Source organism: Sebastes fasciatus, chromosome 15 (genome assembly GCF_043250625.1).
Source record: "Sebastes fasciatus isolate fSebFas1 chromosome 15, fSebFas1.pri, whole genome shotgun sequence".
Classification (NCBI taxonomy): domain Eukaryota; kingdom Metazoa; phylum Chordata; class Actinopteri; order Perciformes; family Sebastidae; genus Sebastes; species Sebastes fasciatus.
This window is the reverse complement of record NC_133809.1, coordinates 9262230-9282492: the sequence shown is the minus strand read 5'-3', so window position 1 is coordinate 9282492 and position 20263 is coordinate 9262230. Positions and strand designations below refer to the sequence as shown.

General features: G+C 42.6%; 1 protein-coding gene across 1 annotated transcript in view; it reads left to right on the top strand.

Moving 5' to 3' along the window:
* Window positions 1-20263, top strand: part of hs6st1a (heparan sulfate 6-O-sulfotransferase 1a) — a 66220-nt gene that overhangs the window by 40536 nt on the left and 5421 nt on the right. The window contains exons 2-3 of the mRNA XM_074661728.1: window positions 15288-15510; window positions 17865-18113. Coding sequence (XP_074517829.1) covers window positions 15288-15510; window positions 17865-18113 — 472 coding nt within the window. The remainder of the gene's footprint in view (window positions 1-15287; window positions 15511-17864; window positions 18114-20263) is intronic.

Here is a 20263-nt window from a genome sequence, read left to right as displayed (position 1 = left end):
CCCTTTCTTCTTTTCAGCCAAATTGAGAAACATCAAAAGGGGCAGGGACTTTGCACGCATCCGGAATCAGACTCTTTTTCTTTCTTATTAAAAGGTCGTTTGATAAGAGCATTTCTAGGTCTCCTCCTCCGCCCTTTATGTTGGATTTTGTGTGGAATTACTGGCCTTTTGAATCTCTGAATGCAGCCGATGTGCACCCAACAGATGGTGCGCGGCTCCACCGCTTTTCTTCTTCCTCGCTTGTTTTTTCCTCTCCACTAGCCAGTAACAATTTGCTGCTCAGTGCATGTTAGCTGCATGTTCCTCTGCGTTTGTTGTAGAGTTTGTTCTGCTCTCTTTCTCTCTCTGTCACAGATGTAGCCTGAAATCACGTCTGTCACACTGGCCTTAATCTCGGGGTTAGCAGCTGCCGGTTGATTATGTGTGTGTGGATGTGGGTGTGTGTGTGGACTGCTGGCGTATATGTGTGATGTAGTGTGAAAAAAATCAAATAAGCAATTAAGTTCCTCTCACTGGTCATCTGAAGGTGTAAATGCTAGTTTGTTCTAAACCATTGGTCAGTTAATAATTAAAAGAACTATTCAACGTGTTTTGGGAATATGTTTATTCCAACCCGATATCACGCAGGCCAAAGTAATAGACCCACATCGCGTCAGCATCACGTTTTAGTTCTTGCCGAGGCATGAATGTTATACACATGTATGAAGGTGCAGTAGCCTACCAGCAATGGGCAACAAAACCACTCACTTAGGTTTAGGAAAAACATCATGGTTGGGCTTATAATAAGTACGTAAACTAAGTAAAATACGTACGGAAGCAATTTAACATCTGTACAGAAAACATGTGACAAGTGTCACTAAAAAAAATGTGACAAGCATCACTAACATAACATAACGTAAAAACAAAACACTGGTCCCGGGACTGGCGGAAACCCTGGTATCAGATCAGTACATAGACTGGCATACTCACCGATACCCAATCCTGAATTTTGGGCAGGATCGGACGCATATCCGATACTGGTAACGGTATCAACAATTCTAGTGAAAATGACACGCCTACAGCAAGAACGGCGTTCTTATTACACACTTTTGCCTTGGGCGTTATTGTGTCAATCACACACCTTTCCGTGCGACCGGGCTGATTATTATTCGCTTTCTTGCCAAGAGTTAGATGACTGTTACGACTCACATATCTGTACGGTAAATATAAGACTACATCCAGCATCTGGTTTGCTTAGCTTAGCATAAAGACTGGAAACAAGGGGAACAACTAGCCTGGTTCCGTCCAAAAGTAACAAAATCTGCCTACCAGCACCTCTAAAGCTCACTATTTAATACATTAGATCTGGTTTGTTTATTCTATGAAAAAAACTACAAGTGTGGTTTTATGGGAAGTTATGACCAGACTATTTCTTGGGAGCAATAACTTCCAGTAAAGTCCCCGCTGGACCGCCCCAATAAAGCTGCAACTTATTTACACTTCAGTTTTATGGATTAAACAATTGAGAAATACCGCATTAGTTAGTGAGTTTAAGAAGTGTGGTTTTTGTGCTCTTATACAGAACCAGGCGAGCTTTTCCCCCCCCATTTCCAGTCTTTATGCTAAACTAAGCTAACTGCCTGTGGCTGTGTATTTAAGTGGAAGTGGAGGTATCAACTTTTCATCGGTGTTCGAACTTTTGTTCTCAGAAGAAATTGAGTCTGGGTTGAGCGAAGTGGAGTAAATGAGGACTGAAGGAAGGATGCCACAGCCTCGCAGCTCATTTGAGGCAAAGCTGGGACTGTGAGCTTGAGTTACACCGCTAGACAATGGGCTTCTTTCACCCGAACTCACACACACTTACACACACACACACATACACAACACAGAGGCGTTCTGTCTCGAAAAACTGTTGTTGCTCCTGTTGCACAATATTTGGCTCTTATTATTTCATTATGCCCCCTTCTTCCTGCTCTCCCGGTTTCTGGTTTTAATTTGCTCGGCTGCTTGTTGTTGTCTGGCTGATTGGAGGCTTTCTGTGTGTGTGTTTGTGCACCGCCCTGTCACATGTATCTAGCCCGTACCGTATGATTGCATATGATAACAAAGGCTAATTTTAGCTGTGAAATCCCTCTGACATTGTGTCTCCGAGTGCATAATGAGAGAGGAGGCAGGGGGACAAAAACTGGGGAATGTCGTCGTTATTCTTTAAATCCCTGGAATTTTCTTTCCCCGTTTCTCCCTCTGTTTTGCTCTCATGCCATTCCTCCCTCCAGGCAGTGCTCATTAGCCCCTTGGCCCGCTCTAAACAGGTGGGGCATGTTTGGCACAGCCCTCCGACATGCAGTCAGGCTTAATTGGGCTTGGAGGACTCCTTACCCAGACACACACATACATACATCACTCATATGCGCCCCCCTCCCTCTGCTCCCTTCACACATTTCCCTCCATTCTTAAAGAGCCAATTGTCCCCTTCCTATTCCCCAGGGTGAGGTTGCGGTTCCTGGACCGGAGAGTGTAAATCCGGCCCCAGGCCTGTCTCCGGGCCTGAGTGACTGACTGGCCTCCTGGCTGTCCCTCTGTCTCCCCTCTCTCTGTCAATAGATAATCACCACCACTACCCATTACGGGTGGGAAAAAATTTGATTCCCTTATGTATCGTGCTTTTTTTTTCACGATTTTGAAATACATTTTTTAATGCCAGAAACTATATTTGCTACATTTGAGTCTATGTGGAGGTAGAAGTTGTCTTTATATTACTATTTTTGGGTTGCTGGTAAAAACTGAATAAATAATGCCTGACAATGACTGATATATTAGACTTCAGTACATCTCTGACTACATACATGCTGAAAATTAAACATTTTAATGCATTCATTTAGATACTTTTCAAAATAAAAGTCCATAGAAGTGTATGATTCAACTTATTCCCATCATCTAGTGTTAAAAACGTTAACAAAAATGGCAATAAATCGTAATATCGAATTGCAATACTTGTAGAATCACAGTACTTAAAAATCGCAATACATATTGAATCGGCACCCAAGTATCGTGATAGTATTGAATCGGGAGATAGGTGTATCGTCCCAGCCCTACTACCCGTAGCTCCATTGATATGCAGACGTATCCCCTAAATGTCACCGGGCTGTTCTCGCCGCCTCTCGCTTGCTTTTTCCCCCGGCTCACTACCTCGCCTTTACCTCTCTGTCTTCCTTTCTTTTTGTTTCTCTCCCTCTCTGGCTCTCGCCCAACCAGACTCTTTGTGCTTGAGAATTTTTTAACCTACCTCGGGGATATTTCTTTCTTTTTTTTCTACTTTTCAAGGATACCCAGAGACCGAGTTATCCTCATGTGACGCCGCTGTTTTGTGTTTGTTGGTGCATCCGCTGAGCTCTCTGGGTAAACATGAAGATGATCACCATGCAGCCACATCCGATTTTTCTTTTTCTTTTTCTGGGCAAACACTTGACACTACCTTGAAAGAGTGTTTTCTTGCTTTTGTAATACCAAAATCTCGCTTCTGCTTCCTGTCTTTTTCTCTCTCTCTCTTTCACACACACACACGTATACTATTCTCCACCACTACCGGCTCAGCGATATCTCATTATCCTGTTTATTCATACAAACAAATGCCTACTTTTTTTGCACACATGCATAATATACAGATGTAGCGCTGCAGTGGAGAGGCAGAGTGAAAGCATCGAAGTGTGTGTGTGTGTGTCGTGGGGTTGCACAGGGTAGGTGGGGAGGTTTGAATGTTAACTGCCTTATCACTCCAATTTCACACTCTCGCCTCCAGTCACACACACACAAACACAATGCGCACGCACAGAAACACCCTGTTGCCTCCGGTCTCGTATTTGACGACTGATTAACGGGGAAACGGGGGGTCACACACACACACACACACACACACACTCGCACACACACACACTAATCCCAGCCAGAGGGGAGGTTTTGTGTGTATGTGTGTGTGTTAATAATGAGTGTGTGCGGCTGCTTCTGTAATGGGGCCACCTGTCTACTCATTAGCCTCGTTACCCAGCCTTTTAATTGCCCCCAAACGCTGCATCGTGTCTCCTCCTCCTCCTTCTTCTTCTTCCTCCTCCTTCCTCTCTCTTGGCGATTTCACTTCATCGTTTTAAATGAACTATTGGGACATATCAATAATCTGACATCAGCATCATACAGCAGGGATTAGGTCATAACAGTGCAGGTGTGTGTGTGCCTTATGGGATTGGGTGAGGTAATGTGAGTGCAGCACGTCCATATGTCAGCGTATTAGCAAAGTGATTGCTTTGACCTCAGTATCAGGAGGCATATGAATATCACACACACACACACACACACACACACACACACACACTCACAGGGCTATCAGGTTGATTTGCGTTACCTTGAACAACCTAAAGCTCCACCTCCACTTCCTCTCCTTTTCTGGCTCACATTTCCTCTCCTTTATAGCTGCATAATTATGAAAATAGACTCTGATTACTGTATTTTTCTTACTACCGAGTTCACACTTCTAATCATGATTATATGTCTCAGCTTCAGGAAACCATAGCAGATTGTTTTATTGGATTTTTTTGCATACATTTTCACTTTATTTGTCTCAGTGCTGTGTTTCTCAAACTTGCTGAGAGTCCCGTTTTCACACTCACAGTTTTAACAACACTTTCTTTGGTCCTTATAAAAACTCAGTTCATAATATCTTCTTTATTACTTTGGGACGCTGCTACAATCCAAAGGCAAACTTGGCAAAGAATCTGTAGTTATTTGTTGTGATCTGGCTTAAAACCAAAGATAAAATGAGATTTTCTTTTCTATTGTTGATCCAATCCCCTCTACTTTTCAAACCACATGATGGACATTAAATACAGGAAGTGAATTTTTCATATATCTAGGGCTGCTACCCCCAAACCCCCAGGAAGAAACCTGGGCTTTGAATCAAATTTTCGTTGTAGCCTTAACGATGAAACTATAACTTCTCCGTCACATGATGTCATTGGCCCCAAAAACACTTTTTCCCATAGCCTTGTATTAGAAAAGAGACGTCTGTAACCATTAGATCCTAAAAGTGGTTAAATGCACTAACAGCCGAAAACAGAGTTATTTCCCTTCCTCCGTTCATGTGAATGAGCCCCAGACCAAGGCTGGAGCGAGGGCTGGAAGGCGGAGTTAAAGGAAACGCTAGTTCGCCTGCTAAATGGGCCCAACGGATGCGGAAGATCGCCAGAAGATCCGGTTACGTTATCACTTGGCAGTCGAGCCATTTTGGCTTCAGGCGCCACTGAGCAACTCTCATATAGGAATGAACGGGAGCCCGCCTCCAACGCTTTATCCAGTTCTCTTTATACATCGATGCTGCCCTCTCATCGATTAGTCGACTAATCGGTCGTTTTGGTGTTGGACTCAGATTTCTTTGGTCGATTAGTCGTTTTTTTATGCTGAATGACTTATTTCCAAGAAACTTATGAGCACATCTCTGGTAAACACAAGATTTAAAGTGTTGCTTTTGTGTGATTCTTTGTGGAGAAACTCAGTTTTATAGATCTGTCGATTAAATCAACTAATCGACAAAATTGTTTTTTAGTTGACTAAACATTTCGTTGGTCGAGGACAGCCCTACATATTTCAGAGATTAGGAGTGAGTGATATGGATTAAAACGGATTATGTAATTCTATATAGTGGATGGATAAATATTATGATATAGTAAATGTCTATGCATGGATAAAACACTAGCCTCGATGAGGATGTCTGTTTTTACCTAATTCAGCAAACAAGTACCTGACACATCAATGTACTTTATCATATTGCTGCAAAAATCAGAAATATAAAATCTGACCTGAAAAATCAACAGAAAATTAATCAGCAACTTCTTTCAGAGACAGTTAATCATTTTAGTCATTTTTCCAAGTAAAAACACCAAACATTTGCTGATTCCAGCTTCTCACATCTGAGGTTTTGAAGCTTTTCTTTGTTATATATGATTGTATAGTGAAAACTTTGGATTTTGGATTGTTGGACGGATAAAACAAGCAATTAGATTTCACCTTGGGCTCTGAGAAATTATAATGGGTATTTTATGCTACAGTATTTTCTAACATTTTATAGTCAAAACAATTCATAGCTTAGTCAAGTAAACAATCAGCAGATTAAACGATAATGAATGTAATCGTTAATTGCAACTCTAATTAAAAAATTAGACACGAATGTCTGTTTTTCCACCAATCCAGCAAATTAAATAACTGACAAATCCAAATAGAAATCCAGTATTGCCAAAAAGCATTCCTGTTCATTGATTTGCAGCTTTCAATGATGGCCTAATAACACCCAGAGACTTTAACGAGATGGGAACCATGGTATGTACACTGCTGCGAAATCTCTGACAGGTGAAGAATATATGTCTCCTGGCAGTGTATCTTATGTCGTCATATCACCCAATACTGTCAGGGATACATAACTTTAAATTGTGAAAACATGAAAAATGATCCATGATTACTTGTGCAATCCTTCCTGTCCTCCACCCATCTCCCTCTCACCAAATCCATCTTATTTCCTCCACATCTCTCCCTCCCTCGCTGCCTGTGTCAGACAGCTCTCTGGGCTGTTGCCAGTCAAGTTACATGAGAGAACAGGCGGCAGTACATTCCTGCTGAACATAGCTTTGCACTCAGGGGATTCCCTCCCCTGTCTCTCTGTCTCTCCCCCCCTGCCCTCTCTTTGTTTCTGTCCATTCCTGTGCTGTAACGTCCAGCCATGAGCGTTGGGCTACTCGTCCACCCGAGGCATTCTTCTCCTTGTTTTGCTTCTTCTCTTTGTCTGGTGATCACGGAAAGGATGCAGGTTTTGTTTTGTGCTGAAACGCAGCGAGCCATGCGTTATTTTGCACTCATGGCATAAGTTTTCACACGCTCCTTTAGTTACGGTAGCACTGCAACTCTCATTTACAATGCCAACTTGCATTTTTTTGTAAAGAGCATCTAGCATGCAGAGAGGAGCTCGCCTCCCCTGAATACTTTGACAGAATCTGCCTGAGCTCTGAAACATCCTCAGTGAATAAATCGTACTGTACACAGCCACCATAAGAAAGCTCCTCTTTGGATCTTAACCAGAATTAAAGAAACACTTGACTTGATGCTGTTTTACATCTAAACCTGACACGATTAGTTTCCAAACTATCTCTTGTTCCAGCTTCTCAATTGTGAGAAATTGCTGCTTTTTATAGTCTTATATGATAGTGAGAAGGTTTTTGACTGTTTGTTGGACAAAACAAGACCATTAAAGACTTGAAGATGGGCTTTAGGAAATTGTGATTGTAAAAAACTGAAAATAAATCTCTATTTTCTGGCGTTTTATAGACCCAACAGTCAATCGATGAAAGGTGCTTTCTCACCTAAACTCAGGTCTGTTTGCCCAGTTAGTACAGTTTGTTTGGGCTGGTGTGAAAGCTGTTAATCAAACCCTGGTGCGGATCAAACAACCGTCTTGGTCCGCTTCCAAGTAGACTCTGGCGTGATTCGTTTGAGGTGTGAAGGCAAACGAACCAACCACAGGATTTTATGATAGCAGATAGGGATTTTAGCATGATTTCAAAAGCTCAACTGCTAATAAATCCATCTGCTGATTGTGAACTCTTTTCAGGAAGTGATTTTATTGATCTGTATATATTATATAGTATATATTGATTAATATCTCTCTTTTTTCATTTTGTGTATAAAATGTCAAAATAGAAAAAAATGGCCATTGCTGTTCATTTTTTCTGAAGCCAAGGGAACGTCTTCAAGCGGCTTATTTTGTCCAAAACCTAAAGCTGTTGTTCGTATTAAAACAATTCTTTTAACAGAAAAATATTCGGCAGTCACTTTGATAATTTATTAATAGTTTCAGTCAACATTCAACAGACTCCAGCTTCTGAAAAGTGACGATGTGCTGATTTTAAATATCTTTTGGTTTTGAACTTTAAGTCAAAGGAAAAATAAAAAAGAAGCAATTTGAAGATTTCACTTTTGGTTCTGTGAAACTATGATGAGCATTTCTTCACTTGTTATCTTTATATTCGATAGAATTGATAATAAAAGTAAAACATTAGTTGCAGCCCTAGTTGTAATGACTGTATATTGTTTTATTTCAGTATAAAAACTAGACTCCCAGTGCTCGGCCACATCGGCACTGAGCATATCAAGTTGCATCCAAAAGTCTGCAAATCTGAGTCAGGATGTTATGATATAGAGAAAATGTGGACTATTGCGATGGAAACTATTCAGAAACCATAACTTCTTGGCCCAATCTGATTTCTTTTTGCTGAGAGAGAACAAAGAATTTCCACAGGTTTTCTCTCATATTGAACCACAATCTCCTGGATGTCTGCTTCACTCCAGCGTGGCCCCTCCGTGTCCCCTCTTTCCAACACTGTCGCCACTGTCTCCTCTGTTACTCTCTGTTTTTTCACTTTGTCTGTCGTACGTCTTCTGTGTTTAAAGTCCAAACTACCAAGGCAGGCTCTCTGAATCCTGAGGCTGTTATTGATCGACTAACAAAGAGAGAGAGAGAGAGAGAGAGAGAGAGAGAGAGACACACAGAGAGCGGTGCGGGGAGGGAGAGTGAGTCGGGGCGGGCGGAGAAGACGCCTCGAGAGCTTGTCTGAACCGGAGGGTCTATTTCTGTCTGTCTCAATGCGTCATTATTGGACAGAAGACACTCTGGACACACAGGATGAGATGACGAATGGTGAGCAGAGGCGAGTAGGAGGGAGGGCGAAGTTTAGTCGTGAGAGGTCACCGTTGATTTGAGGGATTTAGATGGAGACGAGGCATTTTCAGTCTGTCATCAATCACAACCATGTCTGATTGTTTATTGTCTAATCATGCGGCCGATACATCTCCAGCCTGGCAATTGTTTTAGGGCTGAGTGTGTGTGTGTGTGTGTGTGTGTGTGTGTGTGTGCGCGTGTGCGCGCGTGTGCGTGCGTGTGCGTGTGCGTGTGAGCGCGCAATCAAGTGTCCAAATGATGACGTGTGTTACAGCGACAAGGGAACAGGAAGGACTCAGTGGAAGTCTATTGAGATTCAAGTCCTGACATGTTGCTCCTCACTCTCCCTTCTCTAAATACACACACACACACACTCCCTCTGACATGGTTGATATCATCTGCACACAGCCAGCAGATTCCACAGGACCATTCCTCTGAAAGCAGCAGGAGCGAAGGCACACAGGCTTCCAGGGCTTTCCCTGAAGTTCAGCTACACACACACAGAAACACACACTGATGCTGTACTCCCAGGAAAACGGTTGGGTCTGGAATAGATTTCATCAAATCTGATTCAAATTCTGCGTATCGACTCTGGTCTTCAAAAACACAGCCGTGTTTTAGCCTGAAAGTCGGACTGAATTCCTACAGAGCAGTAGTTCTCAAGCTTTTTCGTTTCAAGGCGCCCCAAAATGTATACACATTAAGTCACAGATCCCAGTTTGATAAGATTTAGCTTTCTTTGTCTATCTTGCCTTTAATTAACAGTGACAGAGATAGTTGTGAAAGGAGGAGAGAGAGGGGATGACATGCAGCAAAGGGCCGCGGGTTGGATTCGAAACCCGGGCCACTGCAGTAAGGACTGAGCCTTTATAGATGGGGCGCCCGCTTTACCAGGTGAGCTACCGGGGCGCCCTCCAGTCCACCATTGTGACAAACGCCATACACGCGTGTTGACAACAATACTTACAACACAAAACTCTAAGATATCAAATGCATATCCATCAATAGAGTGCCAACAAATAAAGCAAATAATAAAATCAAGCTCTTCTAAACACAGTGATGTTGGGTTGCAACTTTATTATTATTTTCATAATTGCTAAATCTGCCAGTTATTTTCCTGATTAATCGTTTAACCGCTTAGTCTATGAATTGTCCATAACTAGTGAAAGGTGGCCGTCACAATTTCTCTGAGCCCAAGATGATGTCATGAAACTGCTATTTTGTCCGACCAACAATCCAAAACCGAAAATATATTTTAGTTTATTGTGATATTAATCAGAAAAAGGCAGCAAATCATCACATTTAAGAAGAAATGAAAGGTCAATTTCTTAACAGATCCTCTTGACTTATGAAGTTATACCAATTCAGAACTGATCAATACCAAACACTAACTTGTTTGGCATCCGGCAGTGATTTATTAAACCCGGCCATGAAACACACAGACATCCTGCCACTAACCGTAAACCTTATTTTCTCCATCTGTGTTTGAATTTGATTCAGTTATCCGTTCTACCAAATGTGGTTTAATTCTGGCACACTTTGCTCGCTCTGTGCATCTGCACGCGTTTGAACTTGCACTTCTTCAAGTCTCCGTACGTCTGCAGCGTCATTTGTTTTTTCCTTCTTTCTACTCTTAAGCTGTTGAGTTGAGTTCAGGTCCATTTTTAGAGGTGGGAAAGAGCCGTGTTGTTGAGTGGATCTGGTTTCAACAAACATCCGTGAACTATTAATAAATCATGGCTGCTCTACGCAGTGGGGCGCTGTTGGCGTCACCGTGTTTGTGTCTGGGTGCGTAAATCATACTATGAGCATAACCTTATATTCAAACAAGACTTCCCAACTTTGTCACACTCCCTTGAGAAACGAGAAGGAAAAAAGACTGAGTATCTCTTGTGCATTGCAGCCACAAACCACCTCCAGTATTTCTTGTGCTCCTCTCGCTTCTCTGTCTTATAAAGAAAGCTTCTAAAAAACACTCTTAATTTGCATGAAACCGTGACTAAAAATGGTAACCCAAGCATGTGAAATTGTAGACCAAAGCCTAATTAATCATTCTCCTGTAAACTAAAACTAAAAAACCTCACCATTCCTCAATTTGCGGTGCGCCCTCCAGGACATTACTCAAGAGTGGTGGTTTGAGATTTTAACAAAACCAACGCGTAGAAGGGAGAACACATTGTAATCAGGCTGGGACACACCTACGGGGGGAGGCGAGGATAAGAGATGGGCTGAAGGAAAGGAAGCGACAGAAAGGGAAAGATTTAAACAGAAAGGGAAGAGAGGTTAAAGAGAGAGTAGGTGGAGGTTGTGCAAGTGGTGATTTGTGACCCACAGGAAACAGGCAAAGGGCTCATTTACCCCGGGCTCTGAGGGGCCATAACCGGCCCAGGCGCTGTGTGTTTCCTCTTGATAATGCTCAGCGAGCTCACATTAACTCACTTGACCAATATGTTGTTTTTTTGAGGGCCAAAACCCAGTCATTTTTGGTTTGAAGCAGCTGCTGATGTTTATTCTGTCAACCTTGAAGTTTCACCATTGTCATTAGGAGTGGGGGAAAAAACGTTTAAGCATAGCATCCAACGCCTATTCTGTCTTTCAGAGGTTGTAGCGGGTTCAGTCTTAAAGCTAGAATGAAGATACTGGTATCATATGAAACTAGAAAACCTAAGGAATCCATTGGTACAGACCATGTCATGTTAACTGTTAAATGACGCTCCAAAGTTACGGTAAATTTTGGCGTGGAAAACCTGGCTTGGCCTCAAGATATGTGAATGAAAACTTTGAGATGAACAGAGTGAAAACTGTATCTTATTCGATAAAACAGATGTTGACAAACTGCATAATTTGCAATTGAAAAAAAAAGGTAATTAATTGCATTATATCACTATAAGGGCTGTCAATCAATTAGAATATTTAATCGTTCAAAATGTACCCTAAAGGGAGATTTGTCAAGTATTTAATACTCTTATCAACATGAGAGTGGGCAAATATGCAAATGTGTGTGTATACACTGTATATATATATTTATTTATTTATTTATTAACAACACAAAACAATTACAATAATTGTCCAGAAACCCTCACAGGTACTGCATTTAGCATAAAAAATATGCTCAAATCATAACATGGTAAACTGCAGCCCAACAGGCAACAACAGCTGTCAGTGTGTCAGTGTGCTGACTTGACTATGACTTGCCCCAAACTGCATGTGATCATCATAAAGTGGGCATGTCTGTAAAGGGGAGACTCGTGGGTACCCATAGAACCCATTTTCATTCACATATCTTGAGGTCAGAGGTCAAGGGACCCCTTTGAAAATGGCCATGATAGTTTTTCCGCACCAAAGTTTAGCTTAAGTACGTATCGTAAGTAGCTTAAGTATCTTGATAATATTGTATCGTGGGGCCTCTGGTGATTCCCACCTCTCATTGTCATACTAAAAATGGTGAGGAATTTCAAACATTTAACGTTTCCTTCAATAATGGTACTCTTGGTAAGGTGGAAAAGCCTTAAGGGTGTCACATTCTCACTTATTTACAGAGCGTGTAAACACACAGATGTGCACGGGAGATGGAGGAGATTGTGAGAAAAGCCCTCCTAAAAAAAAATCCCGCTCTTATAGCTTTACAGGTTTTTAGTTCAGTTCTAGTGATCGGGATAAAACAGACAGAGAAATTGAGAGATAAAAGTCTGAATCCCACGGTGGCCCAGATAATAGTCACACCTCTCCCTGCCAAAAACTCAGCCTGCTCTAAACGCCGCCGATCTGACGGGATAAATCTCTCCGATTAGTTGACATGTTTGACACCTGATAAATGCGAGGGTGTTGGAGAGGTATCCTTCCATTTGATATCACATACAAAAAAGGCAAAATTTGTGAAAAATGTATCCCACGTAGTCTGCGAGAGGGGCCGAGTCAAGCTGCTTCTCCCAGACTGCAAATTCCTGCACTCAGCCGCAGGACGATGTGCTAAAATCTGGACGGCGAGAGATTGAGTGCTGCGCATTAGCTTTGAAGTTAATTTGACAAGTGCACGTATGCTCTGACTATAAGCAACATCACCTGTGAAGAAAGAAGAATCGCCTCAGAGGCAGAGAGAAAGTGTGTGTGTGAGTGTGTTAAAGGGAGTGGACTTGCTGGTGAGTGAGTAAATGTGTGTGTGTGGGTTGAATCATCATTACCTAGGGATCCGAGTACACGGCCAGACATCATTAGGCTTTAAGGCGAGAAAGTCTCCACGGCACCAGTTTTGCAGTCTGCCTGACCCAGCAGACACGACAGGCAGGCAACGCCGTTTAAGATCATTTATTTGGGTTTGCATGTATGTGTGTGTTACTGTGTGTGTTTGTGTGCATGTTATTTATTTATTTTCCCTGGTAATATGCCTGAGCCTTCATTATAGCTGGAGCCATAACTTTGATAAATCACTTGGGCTCGGGGCCCTCACTGCTTTCACAGTATTAGAAAACTAATTGAAATTCTCTTCCGCCCCCTCTCCCTCTCTCTCTCTCTCTCTCTCTCTCTCTCTCTCTCTCTCTCTCTCTCTCTCTCTCTTTCTCCCCCGTTCTTTCTCTCTCTTTCCTCCCTCGTTCTCTCCTCCCGTCTCCGTTGCGAGGGCCAAACAGTTCCGTGTTTTTTCAGTAGAATAGAAGCCAAGAGGGGGAAAATGTCATCACTGATTTAATAGGCGTAGTCTTACTTGGAAACACACACAAGAGGCTCACGCACAAACACACACTGCTCTCTGGGGAGTGTTAGGAATCCTGATAATGTCATCATAGGAATCTCCATAATGTACCCCCGGTCTCCTGCAGGCTCCAGTTCGACTGTGCCTCTGCTTTTGATTAGATCGGGGGATGAGATTTTAGGTTTAGGTTGATGGGATTTAGAGTTTAGATACTTGTTTCTATGGCCGTGATCCCCCCGCTGTCCCCGGATTGAGGGTCTGTTTGGTTCGTTGCCTGGGATCTCCCAGCTGCCACTGGATTTAGGGTTTAGTCGTCTCATTGTCCGTGATCCCCCTGCTGCTACTAGATTTGTTTCATTTGCAGGGATCTCTCCGTGGTGCTGCAGCTAAATTCAGGGGTGCGGTTGTTTTGTTGCGCAGGATCTCCCTGATGAAATTTGTTTTGGTTTTTTTTTTTTATTGTCCAGGTCAGGATCTTCCTGCCGCTGCAGGATTTAGAGTTTTATTGTGCATCTCTCAGCTGTCGCTAGATTTAGGGTTTTGTTGTCCGGGATCCCCCTGTTGCCACTGACTGAATTTCGTGGGGGGGTTTTTTAGCCACTTCTTTTTAATATCCAGACACTGCTGCTGTTTGTGTGACACTCGGGGCTTTGTATCCACCCAGCAACCCCTCCTCTCTCTCACTGGGCGAGCTTTGTAGTGTGAAGCCAAAGATTTAGCGATGGAAGCACAGAGTCTGTGTGTATACATGTGAGGCGGCTTGTGTGGACCGGGCCGTTTCGTGGACTCCTGTCAGCACACAGAATTCTCTCTGCAAACATTCCTCTGACGTGATGCAAGCCCAGGAGAGGAGGGTGGGTATTTTCGACCGGCGGCGTGTGTCTGTTGCCCAGACAAATCCATACCAATGCTGCCAGACACACTGCAGGCACATAGCCACACACAAACACACAAGTTGCATGTGTGTGTGTGTGTGTGTGTTAATGAGGATGTGTTGATTGATTAGACTGCAGTAATTAGCTGGAGTGTGAAGGCCTGGAAAGGTCTCCGCTCTGGTGGGAGTGTCCCCTCTGGAGAGACATTGAACTGTGCTATGCACCATTACGTTACACACACACACACACACACATACACACCACAGAAACAGTCCCATCCATATCTCAGATGCGGGATGACTCATCTCTTCGGAGGCAGACCTAATACTTGGTGCGAGAGGAAGGATGAGTGTGAGACATAAGGATGTTTGCAGCGTGGAGATGTGTGTTGCGGAGTGAGATGTGCTTGTGCCAGCAGTTTCTTTTCCTGCACTGTGTGGCCCCGAACGCTGACCCGATCCTCCGCCTGACAAATCAACTCCCTCCCTCACCTCCACCGCCCCCTCATTTGTAGTTTAGCTTCCTATCAGCTGACCAGATTTCCTTTGTGCATCTAGTAAATGCTAATAACATGGTATTAAGTATGGCAGCCTCAGTCTGCAGCCTTCCTCTTACCTTGGATGTAGAACTGCTGCAGTAAAGCGTTGTAAACAGTGCCACCACATGGACAACTGGGGAATTACACACAATGCAAAGAATTATCGCTGCACTTTTAGCTTTTAACTCCTCTCATTTATGTTTCACTTGATCTGAACAATAAAGAAATGACTCATTCCCAAAGGAAAACAGAAAGTAGAAAGGCATTAGAATTAGCCTGTTTTCACAGGTTGTGTTGCTGCTGTTTTTATTTATGTTTTCTTACTTTTAATTGATTGATCAAGCTTATATCAAAGAGGTTTTTTCATGCAAGTAAGGATATAATTTAATGTAAATCTTTCTTCTCTTTCTTTTCCCTCTTTCTTCCCTTTCTCTACTTCTTTCTACCCCCTAACAGGAAGTTCTACTACATCACTCTGTTGAGGGACCCCGTGTCTCGATACCTCAGCGAGTGGCGGCATGTGCAGCGGGGAGCCACGTGGAAAACCTCCCTGCACATGTGCGACGGACGGACCCCGACGCCAGAGGAGCTGCCCTCCTGCTACGAGGGCTCCGACTGGTCGGGGTGCACCCTGCAGCAGTTCATGGACTGTCCGTACAACCTGGCCAACAACAGACAGGTACAGAGAAAAAAAGCCAGATACAACCACACCAGTAGCTAAGATGCACAACAATCAAAACTAGACAATATAAGCTGGAAAAGATGGGATGTGCTGCGGGGTTGTCACATTGACAGTCGTCTGAGCTGAAGCCAGTGCAGTCGTGTAGAAGAATGCTACAAATCCTGAGCTATTCAGCTTTGCTTTTGGGCTTCTCTTGGCCATTTGTGCAAAGACTCTGTTTTACTGCAAACACTGAAAAGAGCAGCTGGTTTCAGTCTTGATGCTGACGTTTATCACAGCCGCCTAGATAACATGCATCTCTGCACCTGACCTGACTTCTCTCACCTGTGTTTTAGGGCTGCAGCTACCGATTATTTTCGTTGTCGATTAATCTGTTGATCATTTCCTTGATTGATTAGTTATTTGGTCTGTTAAATGTCAGAAAATGGTGAAAAATGTGGATCAGTGTTTCCCTACGCCCAAGATGACGTCCTCAAATGTCTTGTTTTGTCCACAACTCAAAGATATTCAGTTTACTGTCATAGAGGAGGAAAAAAAACAGAAAATATTCACATTTTAAGAAGCTGGAATCAGATCGATCGATTAATCGTTGCAGCTCTAGTCTGTTTTATTCACCGAGACATTGTCAGCTAGTATTATAAATCCAAGCCCGTTAGAAAATACCTGGTAAACTCATGCATTTATTTCAACTTCTAAAGATTGTTGATTTCTGAACAAGAAGAGTTAAAGGAGGAATTTGAATCCATTTTTAATTTGATTTCTTACATTCAGACTAGGCTTACCGCGGTAAGTCTGTTGTAAACGGGAACACCGGTGTTGTCACAAGTTTATTACCTGGTGGAAAAACTTCCTCACCATCACATCGCTAATTCAGACTCATTGCAATTCCAAAATATGAGTGAGTTGCACACATGAGAGTGTGTACTCTCCCTCACTCTCACACACACACACACACACACACACACACACACACACACACACACACACACACACACACACACTTATATACATGCACAGAGTGAGGAGTTCGCCTGCTGGCCACAAACACCTCAAATTCACACCTTCTCTTCTGATGGCTTTCTCAGTCTCCCACCTCAACGTGTCGACCAGCTTATCTCACCTGAGCCTCAGGCTGTTATTACTCAGGGTCCCATGACTTATGAATGTGACACACACACACACACTTGAGGCATCCTGTAGTCTTATGAATCTAAATCAGTATGCAGTCGCTGCTCCTGTACTGTAACACAACCGCTCCAGAATGCACTCAATGATTGAGTGACGTGTCATTTCGGAACAAATTCACCAGAAAATGCTTCAGTTTATTTAGTACGATGCCTGATCAACGAGTCTGAAATGATACAAAAGGTTGACGTTACATAATGTAATCATTTAAATTTACACATTTTAAAAGCAAAAAGACAAACATCCATAATAACTTCCTAAAACTCAAAGTGATGTCTGACACATTTACTTCTTCTTACTGTTTAAATTGTCTGCTCTTTATCTTGTTTCGGTTCATATTATTCATGTAGAGCTGCATTCTGTGCATGAAAGGTGAAATATGAATCAAGTTCATTATTATTAACGATGTGATTTTAAATTATTTTGTCTACCAACAGTCAAAAATAAATAAATAAAACCACATTAAAGAAGAAAGAACCAGTATTTTTACTTAATATTTTTTTATTTGATAACTTAGTTCGATGTAGAGCTGCAATAATTAGTCAATTAATCAATTAATTGATTGCCAGAAAATTAATCTGCAACTATTTTTGATAAGTAATAAATCATTTCAATCATATTTGAAAACACAAATGCCAAACCTTTTTTGTTCCAGCTTTTCAAATGTGACTTTTTGTACTGACATTAATGAGAGTAGATTGAATATCTGAAAGTTTTTAACTTTTAGTCGGCCAAAACAAGTCAAATGAAGACATCACCGTGACCCCAGAGAAATTGTGAATGACATTTTTTAACATTTCGTAGACAAAAGGATTCATTGAGCAAATAATGGATAATGAAAATAATGGTGAGTTGCAGCCTTAGTTAGATGATTATCCAGTCATCAGTCATCACTTCTGCTCTATTCAGCATCAATGCCACATTTTCAAACATTATACTTCACACACAAGTGAAAACTTTTCTTTCCTGTCTCTCTCTTGTTAAACTAAATGAGTCACCTGATTGTTTGATTGTCCCTCATTTGAACTTTTGCTCTATAATCTTTTCATAGAGCCTTTGTGGCAATGAGGTTTAAACACAAGTCCTTGATTTAAAGCTGGATTCTTTAACACAAACACTCACTGATTTCTATAACCTCCCTCACCTCCTGTTCCTCTTGTCTCCAGGTTCGGATGCTAGCGGACCTGAGTCTAGTCGGCTGCTACAACATGTCCACGGTTCCAGAGAAGAAGAGGGCCCAGCTCCTCCTGGAGTCGGCCAAGAAGAACCTACGAGACATGGCCTTCTTTGGTCTGACGGAGTACCAGAGGAAAACCCAGTTCCTGTTTGAACGGACCTTCAGGTTGCGCTTCATCCGGCCCTTCATGCAGTACAACAGCACCCGAGCTGCAGGGGTGGACCTGGACAACAACACGGTTAGTGCTGCTGCTCAGTCAGCTTCTGTAGGCAGGCAGCAAACATTCAACAAGAAAGGACAGATTAGAAGAGACATAAGAGAAAGTCAGTGGAAGAAAGTAACTAAGTACTCAAATACTGTACTCAAGTACAGTTTTGCGCCACCCACCGCCTGGCCCTCACCACTTGCTAGGGCTGTGCTGCTCGCTGCGCCCTTTCTCCTTGAAGGGAGGGACGGGGCTCCCATCGGGACTGTCAACCGGGGCTGACTGTCCTCAATGTGGCGATGTCAGCAAACCACCAGGCCCGTGTTGAAACACAGACCCCGTCTTGTTTACCATGGTTGGGTGTGACTTTTTGGCTGTGTCATCACCATTCATATTTATACAACCAATGTGTTTATGATTAACTTGTTTACAAGAGCACAAAGTTCTTCGTAGATCTAGCCTCTTAAAAACTGACAGGTCACTGACGATGATTTGACTCATCGACTCTCAGGGTGCAGCCCTAATGTTTATATAATACAATGATTTATTAAAGATTAAACTAGTGGCTCTCGACCTTTTTGTCTCGTGACCCCTTACTAAAAAGTTTGGGAACCTGGTTGGTAGTTTAGTCTTAGACCGGGAACCACTGGACTAAACTAAGCAGAATAAGTACTTATACTATGTTATGATAAACATCTCTCTTAGAAACAAACACGGCAGCCGTAGCACATTCACTTACAGGCAGGAAAATAAAACAAATATTTTGAAAAAGAAGTGTAAAATAATCTGAGAAAAGAGAAGTAGAGATGAGAGAAACGGAGAGGAAACACGGTGGTCCTCTATTGTTGTGAAATGAGTTGGGATGACTGTCACCGTTAAAAGGAAACAGCAGCTTCAAACACGTTCTTCACACTTTGATTGGTCCAGTGTGGGAGTTCTTAGGCTCAATTCCCAGCAAAGAAATATCCTCCCGTACACCGCAGACTGGTGATTTAGACATCAAAACCAGAAAATAAAATATGCCCTGCTGACAGCGGCTGTGGAAAGGTTATATGGTTATTATTATCACAAAAAAACAGGCCATATCATGTGGTGAGAGTCTGACAGGTTGGGGAAGGCTGTGTGCGGCATTTTGAGTGAAAACTTGTTTTTAAAAGTAGCTTTCAAATTAAATGCTTCCAGAGGCGCTGTGTGAAATTGTGACAGTATTTAATTATTTCTAAAAAGTCAAATAATTACACCAGCGGGCGAAGAGAAGAATATTTACTTTACTCGCTCCTGCAAAGCTGCTGAAACCCCATTTATACCCTCGTGGCGGCGAGATCCCAGTGAGTCATTCCTGATTGAAACTGGTCTCCAAATTATGTTTTCCACTGTTCTCTGATACATGAAGTCTTTGTGACGACTTGAGCTCGGCGCCGTCTTCCTGGCTTTGTGCCGGTGTCCCCCGCGCCGCCGATCAAACATCTCTAATTTTCCAACACTGATGCAGCGAGTCGCTTCCCTCTGTTGACGCACACGTCGCTCACAGATGATATCCAGCGCTCCATCGCAGATTTCAAAGGGATTCTCGTAATTAAACACATTTCCCCCTTCCATGTTGAATCCACACACGCAGCTGATGATACACGCCAATAAAGCCAGCTGCATCGCACAACCACACATCAAACACGCTTCTGTTATCTTGCTCCACACAACTGCCAACGCTCTTTTTTCTCTCTGTTTCCCTCTCTCATGTTAGAAGTCCTATAAAGCTTTTGTACAACACATGTCATGTAATGGGGCGTTCCCACGGGGCCAAGACCATTTTGAGGAACTCAGGATCTTTACTTGCTTTCTTATACAATCGCTCCAGGTTTTAAAAAGACCCTGCTCTCTGGTTAGTACTCTCTAAAGGCCACGTTCAGATCGACTTTAGGCCTGTGTGGAAAAAATGCAACCCCCTCATTCATTTGAATGAGGCCAGTCCAGCGATGGTTCTGGAAAAAAAAATAGGCAGGAAAGTTGTTGAAATGCTTTTATTCTTAGTCCTAAAAGTAGGACCAAAGTGTAGCACTGGGCAGCTTGGATAGGTTTCCTACTCTGAGACTCAATTAATAAATAGGAGCCCAGATTGTCTACTGTGAATACAGGCAACTCTGCATGTCTCCTTTTCATTTCTTTATTTAATCCATTCAAACTCT